At 41.6% G+C, this 21,050-nt stretch overlaps 1 protein-coding gene across 1 annotated transcript in view; it reads right to left on the bottom strand.

The window, feature by feature from the left end:
- SLC7A14 (solute carrier family 7 member 14) overlaps positions 1-21,050 on the bottom strand; it is a 94,667-nt gene that overhangs the window by 14,736 nt on the left and 58,881 nt on the right. The window contains exons 3-5 of the mRNA XM_045583666.1: positions 13,857-14,093; positions 11,914-12,131; positions 2,771-2,917 (exon numbers count right to left, since the gene is read on the bottom strand). Coding sequence (XP_045439622.1) covers positions 2,771-2,917; positions 11,914-12,131; positions 13,857-14,093 — 602 coding nt within the window. The remainder of the gene's footprint in view (positions 1-2,770; positions 2,918-11,913; positions 12,132-13,856; positions 14,094-21,050) is intronic.

Genomic DNA, 21,050 nt, shown 5'->3' on the forward strand with positions numbered 1-21,050 from the left:
CTTCCCTTTAGAACAACCATTTGACCTCTGGTGTTCTCGGTCTCTATTTTCTCCCCACACATGGATTTAGTGGATTGGACCAGATCACCTCTAATATCTCTCAATGGGCCTTTCATATCTGAGGAATAAGTCTGCAAGTATTTCAGCCCCATGAAAGTACTGACATTTCAATGAAAGGCAGTTCCCAGGTGGGAGGAGCTACAGCCACAGGCACTGGAGCCAGGACCCGGCAATGACCATGAGCACCCTGCCCACATGGAAATGACTCTCATTTCTTTTAAACTTTCAGGGTCCTACAAGGTCTTAACAGTACTCCCTGTCACCCCAAAGACCAGAGAGCAGAACTCCAAAGACAGTTGTGTAGGATATCCATAGCCAAAAAACTGATGAGATTCAGATGAGAACTCCTATTTCCATTATGGCTTCAGGATGGAATCCAGTCCTACTCTGGGCCATAAGACCACGATGGCTTTGCTTAATCAGGAATCACTTAGCCAGGGCCTATCTCCCTTCATACATTATAGATCTGCCATAACATCCCTCCCTTCAGAATTGGCCTCAGGCAATGGAGCCACCAGTCACACGGCCAGGCTCCCCTTTGGCTTCAAAGGCCAATGCTGGCATCAGGAAAGGAGTTCAGAGTCTGAAAGGGAGATAGCAATGCGCTTCTAGATCACTTCTTTGCCTATTCCTCAGTAGTCGAGAACCTCCAGAGAAGCAAGCCATGGGTTGAGAGAGGATAGCAGGATGGGCTACCACAGCCCAGCAATCTCCCTCTTCTGGTGGTGGATTGGCAACTGCTGACCAGCACAGGAACAAACAACTCTTGAGGCATAGCTAAGGCCCAATGCATTTTGAACAAATACAATATTTCCCAGCAGCCACTCACCATTTGCAATGTGAGTGGGGTGTGGTGGGCTGGAGGAGAGTGGGATTGATCTTACAGCAATTTCTGTTGTGTCTTCTATCCTCATTAGATCAGGATAGGCAAAGAATTGGTAGATGTCTGAAGTGCTCTGTAGTCTATGAAGTGCCATTCTAAGGAAGGAGTAGTTATTATTAACCTTATTGTGTGTGTGCTGCAAGGGTCGACCCCTGGAAGAGGTGGAGGTATGAGGGAGGAATAGGAGAGGAAGTGCATAGCAGAGTGTCTCTGCTGCACACCCTGACACCACACCTCCCTGAACACTCAGTCTGCAGGGAAAATCAGGATATAGATAAGAGGAAGCCACTTGTACTATGTGTGCATGGTGGAAGGTGATAAATGACCTTTCCATAAATGTTTGACTGGGCAACTGAATTTAACCACATATAAACCACATTCAAAGCTGCTCTGTTTTCCTTTGGTTTCCAGGACAATCCCGTTTTGCAGCTTGCCTTAATGATCAATTGGTCTGGCTTCTTTAGGTGGTTGTTAAAGATGGTTTTATTTTGTGCCTGGCCAGTGTGGTTCAGTGGATTGAGAGTTGTCCCATGCACCAAGAGTTCATCAGTTTGAATCCCTGTGTGCCTGAGTTGCAGGCACACTGGGAATAGGAGGCAGTCTATCAATAGTTCTCTTTCATTGATGTTTCTCTCTCTCTCCCTTCCTCTCACTCTAAAAAAATAAATAAAAACATATTTTTTAAAAAATATTTTTTTCTGGCCAAAACCGGTTTGGCTCAGTGGATAGAGCATTGGCCTGCAGACTGAAAGGTCCTGGGTTCGATTCCGGTCAAGGGCATGTACCTTGGTTGCGGGCATATCCCCAGTAGAGGATATGCAAGAGGCAGTTGATGGATGATTCTCTCTCATTGATGATTCTAACTCTCTATCCCTCTCTCTTTCTCTCTCTAGAAAATCAATAAAATATATTAAAAAAATATTTTTTTTCTGGAGGAAGGAGAAGGAGGTGCTTTCCCCATGCTGTGGCAGTAGGAGCCACAGGGCTTATAGTGTACACCTCAGCTGCTGACTCTTTCCTAATTGTGGTGACAAGAGTGGGGCCTTCAGGGCCTGGAGTATTTGTGTACACACACACCTGTTGGCTTGTTAGCTGGTTCTCTCCATTGCCAGGGGGTGAAGGGAATCTTGGATGTGGCTGAACTACCTCTGTGGTAGGAATTCTAGGGTGGGAACTGACACATCAAAAGTGTGAGGAGCATCCTTGATCCTGAGGACACAAGTCTGACGGCTTTATTATGAGGACAACCCTTGATGGGGAAACCCTAAGGGGTAAGCTTAAACTCCTCTAAAAAGGAACAACAGCAGAAAGAAATTGCATATTCCCACCCCCCACATTTAAGGGAAGAGCATCTTCAGAGGATGATGCACTCTCCTCTCCTCGCCTCGCCTCTTCACTGCCGGGAAGCTCCCAGAAGACAGAAGAGCATTGAGGAGGATGCACAGAGGCCCACAAAGCCTCTGCTCGCACACCCACCCGTTACTGCCAGCCTATGATCTGAGATCCTTGGACAGCGGCCCACTCCCAGCACACCATCCTCAGGCGGCAGGGGACACCAGGAGCCTGTGTGTAAGGCAGTTGGGGATGGAGACTCAGAGGCAGTGCTTAAAGGAGGGCCTGGGATTCTCCCATCTCTAGTTTGGAGTCCTGATTTTTCATCTTGTCATAGTTGGGCAAAGATATAGGGAGCATGTGCTTATGTACAAACACCAAGGGCACAAACAAAGGATCACTTTCTGACAGAAGGGGACCCAGCCCCAGAGCCACACTTTAGGGTCAAATATGAACAAAGGCCATGAGGAGGGTCCCACATGTCTTGGTACTTACAGATACATATGCTGTCAGGCAGATGACCAGGGAGGCGGTGATAGCATAAGGGATGGACGTGTTGGGATTTTTGGCTTCCTCTCCGGTGGTGGCGATGATGTCAAAACCAATAAAAGCATAGAAACATGTGGCTGCTCCTTGCAGCACCTGTAGGGATGATGATATCTGTCAGTACCAGAGCAGTTCCAGTGCCTTACATGTGGTATCCACAATTGCCCAATGCCCCAAAGACATTACTGAGTGGCAGAGGGGATAACAAGGTGGGACTTATGCTAAACACTTATGTTCTGATCTCCTCTACTTTCTAGCTGTGTGACAATGGTCCATTTCCTCATGTGTAAAATGGAAATAAGGAGAATCATGCACAAATAAAAATAAGCCATTCAACACATTCAAATCATTTTTGGAACTAAGTGGGGCTATAAAAAAAAATCACTAAGTTGGCTATCCCAATATCTTGGGAGAACTCATTAATCTCTCTGTGCTTTTATCCGAGGTGATTCCATCACAAATAGGGGCTGTATGACTATTCCTAGGGGGCATTAGTAAATTTGGGGAGCTACTTGTGGCTGTCACAGAGACATGGGGTAGGCACTTCAGGCATTTAGTGTAGTGGGCTCAGATGTCTGCACAAGAAATTGTCTTGCCCAAATCACCATTAGTGCTCCTGATAGATCATCTCTATGGTAACTTCTAGATCTGAAGTGTTGTAAAAAACCTTCAGATATTCTATTGTCTTCCATGGGAAGACAGACAGAGACAGTTTAAGTTTTCTGCTTTTGGGGGGGCTTCAGTGACTTAACGGCTACAAGGCAGGACAAGGTCTGAGGTAGTTGGCTGTGTAAAGCTGGGGAGGTGGTATCCAGTGACATCTACTGGATGTCTGTCTGTCAGGAGCATGCGTGACTCCAGGGATGGCTGGTACTTGGTAAGTCAAGGGGTCTTTGAAAAATTTTCATTGAGGAGGGTGCTACTTTATTTCAAATAATCTACTGAAGTATAAATACACCTATCCTAGCACTCTTATAATCAGCTGAAGACAAAAAATGTGCCTCTTTGAATGCTTGGGGATGTCCCTTCAGGGAAAGGTGAGAGATTTTTCTGGACTTGTGTGTATAGGTTGAGGAGACATGGCAGCATTTAAGCTTTCGCCAGTGGATCCAGGAGACTTGGCCTTTTTTTCTTTATCTTTTTTTTCTCTGCATATTCAGTTTATAAATGATGACATTTAAAAACACATGCCGAGCAGACACCTGTCCTAAATTTTCACTCTTACCTTTCCCACTGACTTCTCAATAAGTATAAAAAAAAAAAATAAGTTCTAGAACTTGCAAGATCCATCTCAATATTGAAGATCTCAACCCTTCAAAAGCAATCTTTGCTCATCTGCAAAATGAGTTGATCTCTTCCACAGTTTCTCTCATTACGATTTCAATGGTTCATTTCCCTAACTGGGATCATCCTGGGTTGGTTCAATTCAGGGGGTCTGTGAAAGTATGACATCTTTATTTTCACTCATCTCTGATGGAATGTAAGCAGGTGATAACTTTGTCACTGGTAGCAATTCTTTTTCTATCATATTAGGGTCATGGCAGAGATCTTAGAATATCAGTTGTGCTCATGGCTATTTTCAAATTACGATATATATATGTTGTAATATTTAATGCACTAAGAAGCACATTGCTATTCTATCACAATTTAAAAATATTTTTATGACTGCATTTCAGTATAATTGGTTCCTTCTGATTTCTTATGTAATTAGGTTAGTCATTTAAAAACACAGTTCTCAGGTGAACTTTACAGGCTTCACCAGACAGCCAAGGAGTCCATTTCCTCACCCATCCCCCAAATCTAGGAATTCCTGGTCTAGTCCAATAACTCAAGTAGAAAAAACTTCTCAAACAAGAAGTTCTGTAGTCAGAGAGCTATTCTCTGGGAGAGGAGATAGCTCCCAGTTTCACCCCAGCAAAGTCCTTCATTTCAGGGCATGAAAAGTGTCTTTAGTCTTCACACAAGGAGAGAAAACAGATGTACATGGAGGGTCACAGGCTTGGAAATGTGCTTGCTTTCACTTATCTAGAAAACATTTCCATTTGTTAAGGATGAACACATGCTGGGATTGCAGGCTCACTAAACTGCCCCAATCCAGAAAAGCTTTAAGACAGCTTCCTGAAGACAGGTCCTGCTTACTCTTCCCTTAGCACCTGCACACACACACACACACACACACACACACACACACGCACACTCCCCTCTTGTTAATTGTACAGTGACCTGATGTGACAGTCAGTCTGAAGGTGTATTTGTCCCAATTAGGATGTTCCAGGGCTACAGTTCTGTGCCTCTTTAGTGTGATCAGTTCTAAGTCTAATTGAAAGGTTGTGGATACTAGAAGAGCTCACTGCTGAGGAAAGGAGTGTGGGAGAGTCCTAAACAAGAATTTTGGGGCAAATCTAGCCTAGAAAAGAGTGAGAGGTCTGTAAAATCACACCATGTGAGGGACACCTGGGCATCTGGGGATGTCTAACTTGAAGAAGAGAAGACTCAGTGTAAGTCAGAGAACAATTCTGCAGTTTGGACCATGCACTTGGAGGAGAGGTATATTATAGGCTCCAGGGGGAATCTCAGAGCCATGAACTTGGGTAGATTCTGCTTGAGTTATGAGTCTAGACTTTGTAGACTGTCAAACCTGGTTTTGCCACATATTAGGCTGGTGACCTAGAACAAGTTCCCGACCTCTTGGAGCCCAGTTTATCCCTTAAGTGAAAAGAATGAGCGTACTTAGCTCATATGATTGTTACAAGGATTGAATGAGATAATATAATAAATTGCAGTCCTAGAATTCTGTAGTTGCTCAATAAGTATTATCTCTTACCAGTATTATTTTTATAACTCATAAAATTTCTAGGACAGATGAAACCCAGGGGCACAAACAAATTCCTTGCCCTCCTCCTCATTCTTCTTGACACATATTTATTAGCTGTTCCCACGTGCCATGCACTGTGCTTGGTGTGGAGACAGTAATGAGCAAAAGGTTCTCTGAGTGTGACCTTATGGTACTTGCAGTCTTGAGAACACCACACAATCCAAAATATAACCTTGACTGAGGTAAACAAACTGAATAAGATGAATAAATATCTATATTATTTTTAAAAGCACAAATGCTATTTTCCAAGTGAATGAAAGAATAGGTGGCAATTGCTGATAATTAGATACCAGAAAGTTAACATAATCAAGTTAGGAAGAGAGAGAAAAAGTTTGCAAAGGCAATGTCTGTTAGCCTGCATTTGCCTATGAATAACTAGAAAAAAAAATTGTGGTTGAAGGCTGGAGAGATTGAAGGTAGGACATTGGGAAGTTCTACTGCATTAGGAAGAAAATAGAATTTAACTGAGATGGTTCAAATGAAATTATTTCAATGAAGAGCTTATAGGAGCTAAGCCTGGGTCGGAGAGAGGAGGACATACTCTGGTCTTGCTTTCCTCTCACCTTTTGATCTCCTGATAATGTCTTGCATTGGCTGAACCCAACCTGAAATAGCAAAGGGGTCTTTTGGAGCACAGAACAGAGCAATATGGGTGGAAAATGAATCTGGGGAGTGGAGGCAAAGGGAGAAAAACCAGCTCATCTGCCAAGATCAAACAGACCCTGGCCTCACAAGCTGTAGATGAAATAAACAGATTATCAAGGAGAAGATAATGGGATTAACAAATGAGGTCTCATTTTTACTTCAGTTAGTTTGCATGAGGTTATCTCCTGGCCAGCAAATGATCCCTGATTGGTAAATACAAAGGAGCCACGAAGTGAAACTGTGTATGGGTGTATCTCTACTCAAGTAACCACTAAAACTGCTTTCCATTTTACTCTGGCCACTGGTATTTATGATTGGAATACCCTTCCATGCATGACAATGTGAGTGGTACCTAAGGGTGAGCATCTGTGAATAAAATTAGTGGGTGAAATGTATGTGTGTGTTACTGGTTTCATTGGTACTTTATCCTACCTTTCCTTTACTGTTTTACATAAATAAAGAATAGTATTGACTTTTTAATTTGATGACATAGCAGAAAATGTTTTCCAAAGTAAACCTGGTATAGCAGCTCAGCCAGGAGATCCAGATGGATCTGCCTTTACAGACCTTTGTGGGGAATCAGCTTGTATCTCAGTTGCTGGAGGGCTGCTGCTTAATTAGTTGTCAAAAGAAAAGTCATTAGTGGCCTGCTACTCAATGTGTGGGGCCCCTATGTTGACCCCCCTGTGCCTGGCTGATATTTGAAAGGCATTAGGGTGAGGCAGCCCTCTATATCATGCCTTGGCCATTCTGCCAGATGCCTTGGAGATAATTAGGCACTTTTATATAATTCACTCCCAAGTTAACAAGATGAAACTACAACTTTAATAACATTTTCTACCATGCTCATGCTCCAGCTATTAGCAGCCTGTTTGCAGTGACAGTGGAATGTACTACTAGTTCCCAGCAAATGGATTTAAATGTGGAGGACATGGAAAAGAACTTTTCCTTTGGAGGTTGTCAGCATTCCCCACAAATATTTGCTATGAGCCATTTTCCTGGGAGCTATTTGTGCTTGTAGGGCGTCTTATTTGGTTAAAGAAAAACCATAAGATAACATCAAGAACAAATAACATAGAGGGAATACACATCCAACAATGTTCAGGGGCTGAGGATTTGCAGATGGAAGCAGGGGTTCAGCCGAGGGCCAGCAGTTACTTGATATAGGAGGGGGGAGATTTTTGTTATTCTTAAGCTCTTCAAGACCAAAGAAGCATTTGACCCAGAACCTGAAAGTGAGTAAACCATTTCTTCTGCTATTTTCTTTGGAAGGAAGTAGTTGCAGCAGGGAAAGAGTAGGCCTATGAGGGGTCCATGGCCAGAGGACAGATTGCTCATTAACCCTTTCAAAGTGCTTGAGAATTGTGTTGCAAGTCATGTATTGGTATCTTTATAAGCCATCCTCTACACAGTGATTTCCTCCATCCCACCCTACCTAAAGAGAGTAAGAATGGAGTAGACTGGAACTCTGAACTAATCTCCTTGTAGGTCATGTTTTCTCTTGGCAGCAGCCAAGTAGGTAAACTCACTTTTATTGGCAATTGCTAGATAACAGAGTAGGGAGTGTGTTCGTTAATGTGGTGGATGAAATGCTTATGAGAAGGCCGGGACCTTAATAAAATAGAATCCATATTCAAAGAAGTGGCCCGGCTGGACTGGAAAAGTGACCTGAAATCAGACTTGAGAAAGAACAGGTCCAGGCCAGTTCGCCAGGGAGGAAATTCACTCTGCAGAAATCCAAGGCCAGGCAGATAGCAGGGACGATGAGTCAGCAACATCTTCTCACTGGGATGTTCTTTGTACTCAGATGGTGCTTTTTAATCACAGCCATTAGGGCACATATTTGAATTTCCTGCAGGGAAAAGGGATTTGCAGTGGAAAATCCAAAATCCCAGCCGAACTTTTTTGCTGGTCAATGGCAAGCCTACTTAAGGTGGTAGGTTTGGGTTGGAGGTCAGTGGCCAAAAATGCAAAAAAAAAAAAAGAAAAAAAAAAGAAAAAAGAAAAAAAGAAAAAGACAATTGGTTCCATGTGTTCACTACGAGGGGGTATTAGAGTTTCTGAGTAAGTGCTTTGGTTCCTCCAGAACTGGGACCACATTGCAATTCTTTTATGCTTAAATTTGTGGTCTAAGCTTTAGTTATTTTGGTGTAAAAGTGGAGATCATTGTATTTATTTTGCAAGGCTGTTGTGAAGATTAAAGGGAAATTGTATATGGAAGAGTTTGTCATAAAGGAAATGTTAAGTGTTGGGAATGGAATCTTCCTTGATTTTTATGGCTGATTTCTGATCTTCATTTCTTGCTATAAAAGCTGGTGAGAACCCGGGATATGCAAATGAGGAGCCTTTGAAGCTGGCTTAATGAGCTCCTTCCTTGATGAGGCGGGCTCCCGACTGAGGGAGGCTGTGGAGCCCCAAAGAAGGGAAGAGGACACCCCCAAAAAGAATAAAGACCCCAGGATGAAGCACAAGAAGAAAGACCAAAAGACTCATCTTCTTCAGCGTGGGCAAAGGGTATTTACTCTTTCCAGTTGTCACATGGGACCTAGACTACAGTGTGTGCCATTCAAGAAAGCTACTAGGAAGATTTAAAAATATATATATTTTTATTGATGTCAGAGAGGAAGGGAGAGGGAGAGATAGATGGAAACATCAATGATGAGAGAGAGCCTGCAACCGGGCCATGTGCCCTTGGCTGGAATTGAACCTGGGACCCTTCAGTCTCTCAGGCTGATTTTCTAACCACTTAGCAAAATCAGCCAGGGCACTACTAGGAATATTTTGAAAATTTAACATAATCCAAGTAATTAAAAAAAGCTTTTGAATTGCTCTGATATGATATCTTGGTAAGCAATGCACTTTTGGCCTGGGCTGGAATTATACTTCCCTTTGAAGATAAGAAAGAAGGAGACTAGGCCATCTCTGACGGCTCTTCCCAGGTCCAAGACTATGATTTTGGGAAAGCTTAAAGGAAATAAAAATATAACCTGTCAGATTAATTATCTTATTTAAGAAGACTCAGAAGGGAGGGTCATCATGCACAGGGCATTGATGTAGTAAGGGGTTTGGGAGCCACCCAGACCTGGGCAGAAATTTCAGGCCTGGTAATGACTGGCTCAGTGACCTCAGGTAAGTGACCCAGCCTCTCTGAGCCTTGGATGCTCCATCTGTAACTTGGAGACAACAGCACTTGCATTAAAGTTTTGTTGTCAGAATGAGATAATATTCATAGAGAACAATGCACAATTCAAAGGGCATCTAGCAGGTAGTGGATACATTCTAGCTCCTCCCTCCTATCATTATCACTATTGCTTAACTACACACTGTGCAAATAAAAACATCCAAGATTTTATTCTCTTTTGCAAATATTTGGTACAATTAGACTTCCCACTTGATAGCTCTGAGAAAATGTAAAAGCATAGAAATTAGTTGTGGGCCAAAGTCTTACAGTAAGTCCATGACCCAATAATTTCTTACATTGTTAAGAAAATGGTGAGAACATTTTTGTGTGCTATGATGAAAATGCTATTGACTTTCTGGAAAACACTTTTTCTTTGTCACTCCTATAATTCTTTTTATCTCTCCTACTTGATAGGAAAGAAACGATTTGTATCATAAATGAATACAGATTTAGGGATATAGAATGGGGTCAACCGTGTCTTTGTCTCTTTTGGTTTTAACCAGTTTCAGGACTTATTCATTTCAGAGAGGCAGAATAAACTTTGTGGTTCTGTGGAATTCTTACAGATAAGCAGAAGACTAGAAATCTTGGCTGAAATTGCTTTCTTGCTTATTTCTTTGCATTGAACAGCATGGCATGGTTCAAAATAACAGAACTTATTTTGAGAGTTCTTCCAAAGAGATTTCTGGTCCCTGAACATCTTGGAAGAAAATAGTTTAAGAAAAAGCTACAGCAGAAACCGGTTTGGCTTAGTGGATAGAGCATTGGCCTTCGGACTGAAAGGGTCCCAGGTTCAATTCTGGTCAAGGGCATGTACCTTGGTTGCGAGCACATCCCCAGTAGGGGGTGTGCAAGAGGCAACTGATCGATGATTCTCTCTCATTAATGTTTCTAACTCTCTATCCCTCTCTCTTCTTCTCTGTAAAAAATCAATAAAATATATTAAAAAAAAAGAAAAAAAGAAAAAAGAAAAAGCTACAAAAGCAAAATTGGTGAAATCCTGGACTTGCTTCTGCCACCATCTTAGGTAGGTTTGTCTCTCTCGGCCTCAGTTTTTCTACCTGTTAAATGGGAGAATAGGACCTGATGGCTGTAAAGACCTCTTTTAGCTCAAAATTCTCTGATTTATGTTCAACTATTAAAATAAAAAAAGAAGAAAAAAAGAATGGCTGGTGAATTTTACCAATTAACTCATAAAGTAAACATTTTTTGTTATCCTAGAGAACAAATCCAGGTGCGACTTAGAACTACTTTTGTCATAGGGGTGAGATCTGAACATGTCCTTTTGGTCCAGCCTACTGTCTTGCCAAACCCCAGACCTCATCAGGTGGATTTCTCTGTGTGAACCGTGCAATGGAATGGACATTATAAACTGTACCATAGGCCCACTCAGCTGCCCTCAGACCCCTGAAGAATATCCACTTTGGGTCAAATGTGGGGATTAGATTTAAGGTTTAAAAACGTTTTTTTTCTTATCCTGGCTAGTGTGGCTCTGTTGGTTGAAATGTTGTCTCCTGCACTGAGGGGTTGAGGGTTTGATTCCCAATCAGGAAGCATACCCAGGTTGTGGGTTCAATCCCTGGTTGGGACACGTGCAAGAGGCGACCAATTTGATATTTATTTTTCACAACTATGTTTCTCTCTCTCTCTCTCTCTCTCTCTCTCTCTCTCTCTCTCTCTCTCTCTCTCTCTCCCCTCTTCCTTTCTCTCTCCTTCTTCCTCTCCGTCTCCTTCCCCCCTCTCTAAAATCAATAAAATAAATGTCCTTAGGTGAGGATTAAAAAAGGAAAAAGATAAAAAAAAATTAAAAACAAACAAACAAACAAAAAAACTGTTTGTTCCCTAGTTCTATACCCAAGAAACACTAATCTCTTCCCCACCCATCCCTCTCCTGGCCTTTGTTACTGCATTGTTTATTGACAGACTGTCTGTCATCTAAATAAACTATAGGGAGATTCTATAGATTTTGGAGTCAGACAGTCCTGCTTTGGGTCCTTTGTGCTTACCTACACTGTATGCTTAATAGCAAGTCATTTGACCTCTCTGGGTGTGAGTTTTTTCTCCTGTAAGACCAGAATGTAAATATTTCCTTGCACAGTTATTAGGAAGACTAAATAAGATACCAAATGCAAAGCACTTTGTATTAGGTATATTGCAAGGGACCAACACAACAAATCTTTTAGTTATCTATAAAACTGGATTTTAATAAACGTTTGTGAAACAAAATAAAATGAGAGCTACTTCTTCAGAACATTCCAGTGAAAGGTGATGAAGAGGGTGGCATGAAGATTATGAGACACAACAGCATTTTCCTGAAAACATGTCTTAGACTCATCATGGGGTGGAAGGCAGAGCATGGGAGAGGCACATAGGGATTTAGGATGAACTCACCCCTGACCAGCCGTGGGGCAAGAACTGGCCCTCTGCCCAGTACTTCCCATTGACGAAGAAGAGGCCTGCGATCATGATGAACACCCACACTGCCAGGTTCAGCACATTGAGCACGTTGTTGAAGCCCACAGAGTTCTTCACCCCTAGCGAGACGATGATGGTGACGATGACCGCGATCACCAGAGCCAGAAGGTCTGGGTAGGATTCTTCACCTTTCCCTAGAGAGGAAAGACATGAGTTAATGTCCAGAAGGAAAAAAGGCCACACAAACTCCCAGCCCCTTCCCAGGGCATCTGCACTCAGCTCTAAGAAGGGTGGTCAGATGGTCACAGAGGGAGAGATTACAGTGTGAGTGTGTGTGTGTGTATGTGTGTGTGTGTGTGTGTGTGTGTGTTTACACTGTGGTCTGCAAGTGTCTATTTGCAAATGGGAAGGTTTTGATATATAGATAAAATAACATGATATCCTCGACCCAAAATTGGGATACATGATATGACAATTACAAGAGTCCTATGGAATCATGGCACAGAACATTTGAAGTTAGGACTATCCTGGGATATTTGGCATGTATACATAGGTCTAACATGTTACTTGAAAATTGTTTTATCTTCATTCTTGTTCACTTTAGAGTCCATGAATTTTGCTTTCCACTCCAGCAGTTTTTTCATCATTAGAAAAATTTTAATTGTGTGTCTTTGAAAACCATTGGAAGAAAGGTATTCTTTTTTCCATTTACGTGTATGTGGCTGCAGAGAAAATGGCCAGTGGACAGCCTTCAAGCTCTTGTCTGTTGGCCAGTGGATGCCTGCCCTCTATAGAGTGGAAAAGGCACTGCCTTGGCAGTCAGGCTCCTGGATTTCAGCTGCACTTTTGCCTGTAACCAGAGGTCAAGTTAAATTAAATTGCTATTAAGTACAGCGTAAGTAAGCACACAGGACCCAAAGTCAGACTGACTGACTCTCACTCCTCTGGACCTCACCTGTGAAGTTTAGGGGTTGGATCCCTGATGCTGGAGGACCCTTGCAGACTTAAAATTCTATGAAATTAGTGTATTGAGGAGTTGTGGTCTTCATACATTTTAATCTTCTCATGGTATCTGGATACTCAGCATTTTTGTCACTTCTTCTCAGATAGAGACACCAAAGTTAAAGGACTTGTACAGCGCCTCATAATCAGTTCCTCAAAGTTCTGGGGCAGGACTCCAAAGTTTCCCCAACTAATGTTTAGCCTCCCATGAATGCGAAAGCATAAAGCCAGACATCGGGATGGAAAGTGGAAGGCAAGTGATGGACAGAGTCTGAAGTCTCAAGGTAATTGCTCCCTGAGCTTTTGATCATTTAGTATTCACTCCGTTCCATTGCCATCCTTGACCTCTGCTAGACTGAATTCATTTTAGAAATATATTAATTTTTTTACACATTTAAAAATTAATGAATGCTTATTTATGAAAAATTTAAAAATCTTCTGAAGAAGCCAATGAGAAGTTTCTTACAGTTCTTACATCATTGGTTTTATTTTTATGTATTAACATGATACATGTATGATTTGCATCCTTTGTCATATGTTATTACATTAAAAACATTCCATGTTATTAGAACAGTTTTCCTAGTCATTCTTTTAATTTCAAGCTATATAATATGTTTCCATGATTTACTTAGCCATTTGCTCCACTGTAGAATATTTAGGCAGTTTCTAATTATTGTTGTTATTATAAATAAGGCTGTGATGAACATCTTTCTGTAGAAAGCTTTATGGAAATTAGACTGATTTCCTTAGGATAGATTTGAAGAAAAATAATTACTTTGCAAAAATAACAACAACAACACACACCTCCTCGCCCCAAACCAACACATATTTAATGCTATTGATACATTTTGCCAAGTTGTGTCCTGAAAGGAAAACCCATTTATTTGGCTCAGATAGCTTGCATGTGGTGGTCTTACCCAGGCCATTGAGGGTCCCCACGCTGTTCACCATCCAGCGGCTGAAGGTGTGGTTTGCCAGCGAGTCAAACATGCTGCTCAGAGCACTGGCACCGGCCGCAGTGCCAATCAGGTATTCCAGGATCAGGTTCCAGCCGATGAAAAATGCCACAAACTCCCCCACAGTGACGTAGCTGTAGGTGTAGGCTGACCCCGTGGTTTTTGGGACACGGACTCCAAACTCTGCATAGCAAACACCTGCATGGGAAGAAACACACCAGTGGTGGGCTGTAGGAGATGAGCAAACCTCTTGGTGGCTAACGATGTTGGGTAGAAAACACTGGGAATCTCTGGGATTGAAGAACACATACACAGAGCTTTATGTATAAGAATCAGTTCAAAGCCAGTAGTGTTTTCCAACCTCACTTCTGAAAAACTTCTTAACCTGGATGCCTGGAAGACAACCAGAACTAATTCTAAGGAACTATTAGAAACTGATCTTCATTTAGAACAGTCCCCATTTGTTGTATGGGTCTCTGTCACTGTTCCTTTGGTGTCAGATATCCTGAGTGAACATGGACCTAACCCTATAGCTGTTGGCACCAGGGTTAGATTATGTGTGAAATTTTTTTCTGTTTCATTTTTACATCTTGCAAAAGATGCATCTCATTGGAGAGTGATACTTTGAGCGATTTGTGAACATCTTTTACTATATCTAGGGGACTGATAAAAAATTCAAATGTAAATAAACAACTAGTTATTAACAAGAAAATTGGATCACATGGAAAAGATAATTTAATGAACAATTTTAGAGTGCCTACTATGTGCCTGTCAGGCTGCTGGGAATAAGCCACACACACACACACACACACACACACACACACACACACACGAGACAAGGCCTTACCCTCAAGGGGATGTGCCAGAAAATCATGGTAGGTTGGATAAGCTCAGTGATACAAAAACACACAGGAATGAGAGCAAAGATGAGAGATGTCTACGTTAGCTGGTATTGAGAAAGATGGAGGAGTTAATTGAACAAAGAAGGTGTAATATGAGGTAAAGACATGGCAGAGAGAAAGAGTTTGAAGTATTTGGATGGAGGGGAATGCACAGGTGGGCAGTTAGGAGGGTCAGAGCCCACTCTGCCAGAATCATCTATTGAATCATAATTTCAAGAAATGGGGACCTGGAACCTGTATTTTAACAAGCTCCTCACTTATTATTTAAAAAATTTTTTTAAATTGATTTCAGAGAGGAAGAGAAAGGGAGAGAGAGAGAGAGAAAGAAAGAGAAAGAGAGAGAGAAACATCAATGATGAGACAGAATCATTGATTGGCTGACTCCTGCATGCACTCCACAGGGGATAGAGCCTGCAACCAGGGCTTGTGCCATGACCAGGAATCGAAGTGTGACCTCCTGGACCATAGGTCGACACTCAACCACTGAACCATGCCGGCTAGGCACTTCCCACTAATTTTTGAAAAACATTGGTACATTGCCCCATTCTTTGTTTAATGGAATTAGAGATGAAATTAGAAAGAGGTTGGGGATACACCAGACTTTTGAGAGTTGGGAAAGTTTCCTACACTGCAGGAGCTCTGGATGTGGGGCCAGAGGCTGAGATGCCAAGTTGGAGGACAGATGTAGGACAGCTTGGAGGAAACATAAAAGGAATGGATGAGGAGAATGTCAGAGGGAACTCCAAGTAAACTTCACCTCCAGTCCCAATTTGTTAACCCTGAAGCTCTGTCATCACACATCAGGGAACAAGAGTTCCCTCTTCTGTGAATAAAGAGCAGGTTTCTTGTCCTTTGGAAGTGTGGAGAAATCAATGCAGAGAAGCAAAAACAAATGTCAGAAGCAGTGACACACTGAATGATGACATGTCAGATGCAACGTCGCTTTTCCTTCCTCTCAGTGATGTCAGTTGTCAGGGTGTCCATAGGGAAGGACAGAAGGGCTGTGCTCTTGTCTACCTCAAACCTGTTGCACCTTTTACTTTCAGTTTCCTTCTTTGTAAAATAAAGGAATGGGACTGGGATGCTCTCTGAAGGGTCTCCCTTCCCCACCACTCTAGGATTCAACCTGCTATATTGAATTTTTGCTTCAAAATATACTAGGCATAACCTAACTTTTCTTTTATGTCAGTTATTATGTTGTTCTGTACTATGGAGATGCTCTCGGCCTACATTAAACGGCTCAGCTGCTATTTATTTTGAGTTCCTATGTCAGCCCCCCTCCCTCACTGTAAAAACAGTTTTCCATCTCCTTCCTGGATGGCCAGTTATTTCTCTTCGTTGCTATCACAGGGCTCACCCTGAGCAGTCAGACCTCCTCCTTTCTAAATTGCTGCTTCTAACAGCGGGTGTTTGGATTGTTGGAGGGAGTCTAACATTAAGAGGATGTGGTCTTGGAAAGAAGACCCAAGGGGCTCTTCCGTGAGGAAATTGTAGGGTGTGTAAGCACCGAGTATGAGGACCTAATGAGACTTTCTTGTTGGAGAACTTCTGTGTTTTCTCCTGAAGAGAGCTGAGTTGGCACATTACCAAGTAGGTTATTCTTTAGTGCAGCTCGAAGGATTAGAAAACAACTAACTCCTCTTTGGTGCAGGATCTGCATTTATATGCTACAAATGCCATCTCTCCTCCTATCTTTACCTCCTCATAATATATATGGCTTATAAATGGTTCTTTTCCCCTCCAAGCAATAATTTTGAAACAGGCTCAGTTTGAAAACGTAATTTGGAAATCCAATATTGTGCAATCTATCAGTCTCTTCTTAATATCTGATCTGTCAAATCAAATTTTAAAACACTCAGTTTGTCATCAGAATGGAATAGCCAAGGCTTCACTGGGTTTTAGGAAGGGACCAGTTCTAAGTTCAGCTGTGCATAGAGCAGGAGCATATGGAATCTTAGCCATTCATTTCCCAAGGTCCTGCTTGGACTCTGGTGACTGGAGGTTGGGGAGGATGGTGAGAAAATCAATTAACCACTAACCATGTAAGACAATTTCTGCTCTCAGTAATCATACATTTGAACACATTGTAAGGGAATTTATAATATTTTTAACCTTTCCCATTTATGTGTTTGCAGGAATCCAGGCTTGTTGTGGGCAGGAGAGGGTATCACAGCTGGAACTAAAACTCAGGGGTGAGAAGTGAGTGATTTCACCCCAAATATCCTGTTAAAAACTGGAAAATGCTGTGTCATTTATCTATTTTCAAGTACCTGGTGTGTAAAGAGACAGATTCAAGGCTATCTTTCTATTCAATAAGAACTTTTAAAAAAGTGCTGACAGGGTAATCTTGGTTTTCTACCCTAATAACTGAGTCACTTACCTCACCTGGATAAAAATGAAGGGGCCAGTTAGAGAAGGTTAAAGGTAGCTTCTAGTTCTATTGTTCTTTGGTTTCACAGCTGGAATCTGGGTCAATAGGGAAGTTCTATAGAAAATACTTCAAACCAGTGGTCCTCAGCAAAAGTTACTGACTCCTTGGGTTTCAATTCTGGAAATCTGTAGGAGGGTCTATGGTTCTCATGATAATTGTGGGCACAAGCTGTGTTAGATGTTCAGAGGACTAGGCTGTTAGACATCGTGCCACGTGTGGGACTGTCCCACAGAAAAAAGCAAGGTCCTGTGTCTCACATGACTTCTAAAGATGCCAATGGGCAATCATGCAAGTAAAAACCTGTTCATTATTTCCAAATCTGCCTCCAGGTTGCATATTAACACAAAGCATTTTTCCACGGCTTTATCAACAGTGAGTTTTCCAGGACTACAACAATGGGGTAAATTGAGGGACAGTTGTAATTTGTTTTGTTTGGAATTTACCAAGAGTTGGCCATCATTATGGAAAAACTACATCATCCACAGCAACATGACTCATGGTCTTTGAACACCAAACAGCATACCTATGTGAATGTACATTTGTAGCAGTTGCATTAGTATTAGTAGTTCTACAGACTATGGCAAACATTTGATCACTTCTTTATGTCTCCTAACATTATGTCTCCCAGATTCACACATTAAAACAAAATTTTTTTATTAGAAATTGCTTCTCTTACATTTATATTTCATACTTAGGCACATTAATTTTTTTAATTAAGTGTACAAGAAGGTAACATTAATATCTCGAGTTTGTATTTCACAAGCGTAAAGGAAGCATTGCAAAGTATTTATTACATAAAGTTGACTTGGTGTACTGGGTGGAAAATCACTATTTTAAAAGAGAGATAGATTTATAAATAATCTTTACTCAATTTAGTAATGTGTTAAAAAATAATTCTTCTCCCAGAGTTACTTTTCTAATCATATTTGCTGGTGCTATTGTCAAAGTGCATTTCTTGGCTGCCCACCAAGTGACTGGAGAGGGAGAGGCATATTGATTCCAATAATATAACCATATAGCTGGAGAAAATCAATATAGAGTACTATGTTGAGGTCCAGATAGCCATCAGTGAGAGACTGCATGCTGCAGATCACATGATGGATGGTTCCCATTACAGCTGTTCAGAGTTAGCAAGTCTAGGTCCTTAAGAAATACGAAGGATCCATTTCAGCAGGACTAGATGAAATAAATGATTTCTCATAGCCTGCAACTGATATTCTTTTCTTTATGTATATTGTAAGTGTATCCCTGTTTTCATCTTGTCATATCCCTTGTGTTTTGTTTTATTTCTATACCCGAACTATATATTTTTTAAATTAAATTGACATATTGCCAGCCTAAAAAGCACTTAAATTAGGATTTACACATTGAAAAAAAGATTAGGACAAGATACCAGGAGATTCTGTATTGGAAAATTTTCTACCAATCCTCTCTTGTGTATCCCAAATGATGTATGATTTGGGGTTCAGAAAAATTTAGTTTCTTTCAACATGAATTCTTTTCAACTCAGAGAGTCCATGGTTCTATCATATGCAGGCATACGAGGTCAGGCTAAGGTTAGATACCCCCAGAGAGCCTACTTTCCAACTGTGCCTGAGACAATGCCACACTATTGTAAAATATTACTGCCTGCTCCCCCTCCTTTAATTTCATGTCTTCATTCACAGCTTACCCTGGCTCTCTAATATTCTCTTAGAACCAGAAGGACAATATTCTCCAACCTAAGAGGGCGAAAGGAGAAAGACCCCGCTGAGAGTAGGCAAACGGTAGGGAAGTGTTTCTTGACTCAAGAAATGTATTTCCTCCCACATTCCACTGAAGAAAGCCATTAGATAAATAAGTACTTTTAAAAAGTATTCTTTCACCTGGAAAGGTTAAATCTAGTGGTTATTCACACTCCAATGCTAATTTCTCTACTCCAATAAAGAGGTTTTCCCATTAACTTGTAGTTTAATTTATGGACTAATTCCCTAACCTATTTCTCAATTAACTTACTAATTTCCTAAGAAACTTCTGACTTCCTAATTTCCTTCCTTTATGTGACACACATTGTTAAGTGCCTACTAAATTAACCACTGTAGTGAATACCAGCGAGAGACACAACAATAAGTAAGCAGATCTCCTGACTGTGAAGTATCTACCTTTCAATCAGGAAAGAGTTTAATAAATAAATGATTGCACATGGCCAGTTTTAATACTATAGAGTGTTTATGGGGCACTCTTTGAGCTCTATGGGTCAGCTCGGTTCTTGGTGGGCATGTGTCTTTGGTTTATGGGGGAGTGGGGAAGAAGGAGGAAGGCTAATGAGCTGCATCTTAAGGGCGAGCTGGGCTTTGACAGGCAAAAAAACATGGGAGAGGGTGTTTATAATACAAGCACATGAAAAGGCATAGCTGGGATGGCACACGAAGGCTATTTTAGGGATTGAGGAAGACGAGTCTCCAGAAGTGGACTGGAAGCAAGTGATTGAGAGGGTGGAACCCTTTTAAAGATTGGGGGAATCTAGCTGAAAAAAGACTGGACAGTGCATCTACTTTTATAGTTTTAAAGATTTGTCTTGATTGTTAAACCCTCTTTGCACACAAAGTCTTATTTGAGAGCCTTATACATAAATAAATAAAGGAGGCTGGTATGTTTGAAGAGGGACAGGAGACCTGAGGCTGGCCTGCCCAGGATTTCCCTCATCCCACACCTCCCTCAAGCCCTGACCGTCCTCTGTGGATGCACAGGCCTGTACTGAGCAAGGCATGGGTACAAGTGTCAACTGCTCATTGGATTTGTTCTCTTACTTCATAGATAATGCCCCAGACTGAAGTTGCATATTCAATTAAATACAGAGCTGGGACTGGAACAGGAGCTTTAAATTCATTCATTCAAAATTATAAGAAATTTATAAGGCGCCATCTCCATGATTCTGTGTTAGCTTTAAGGGGTTCAAAGTTGAACAGAAAGACTATTATCCCTTTTGTGTGTGTGTGTGTCTTATAGTCTAGAGGAGAAGACAGACCAGAAAACCAACAATTATAATAAAACAAGAAAGGAGATGTTGGTTGCAGGGAGTGGGAGGGAAATGCATGAACTACTTTAAGAAACTGTAAAATTGAGGTTTTTGTTTTGTTTTTAAAAATATACATATTTTATTAATTTTTTACAGAGAGGAAGGGAGAGGAATAGAGAGAAACATTGATGAGAGAGAAACATCAACCAGCTGCCTCCTGAACACCCCTGACTGGGGATGTGCCCACAACTAATGTACATGCCCTTGACCGGAATCGAACCTGGGACCATTCAGTCCACAGACCGACGCTCTATCCACTGAGCCAAATCAGTTTTGGCTAAAATTGAGTTTTGAAGTAAGGTCTTCAGACCACCAGAAGGGCTGTTCAAAGGGAAAGAGGGTATCAGGAGATACAAGGGGGAGTGGAGGGAGCTGTCTAAGAAAACAATTTGCCATCCCTGCAGTTTCATTAAGACCTCTAGAATCAGCAACGTCTTGAGCGCTGCTCAGAGTTCAATCTCAGAGGGTCTTGCTTTGTGTAATGGGCATAAGCTGTAGGCATAAGGCCTGATAAGTTGTTTTGAACATACTATAACTACAATACTTCATACAGGGTGAATAGGTAGGAAGGTTGGGGTGGGCTGATCTGACAAATGGATGAGGTCATTGATTCCTCATTCCTGAAGGCAATTTCTCCTAAATGTCAATCATGCATCAACTCCCAGACACAGGATGGAATCAGCTGATGGACTATGCCAGTGGTCGGCAAACCACGTCTCGCGAGCCACATGCGGCTCTTTGTGGCCCCTTGAGTGTGGCTCTTC

The sequence above is a fragment of the Pipistrellus kuhlii genome, unplaced genomic scaffold (assembly GCF_014108245.1).
Source record: "Pipistrellus kuhlii isolate mPipKuh1 unplaced genomic scaffold, mPipKuh1.p scaffold_m20_p_2, whole genome shotgun sequence".
NCBI classification, from domain to species: Eukaryota; Metazoa; Chordata; class Mammalia; order Chiroptera; family Vespertilionidae; genus Pipistrellus; species Pipistrellus kuhlii.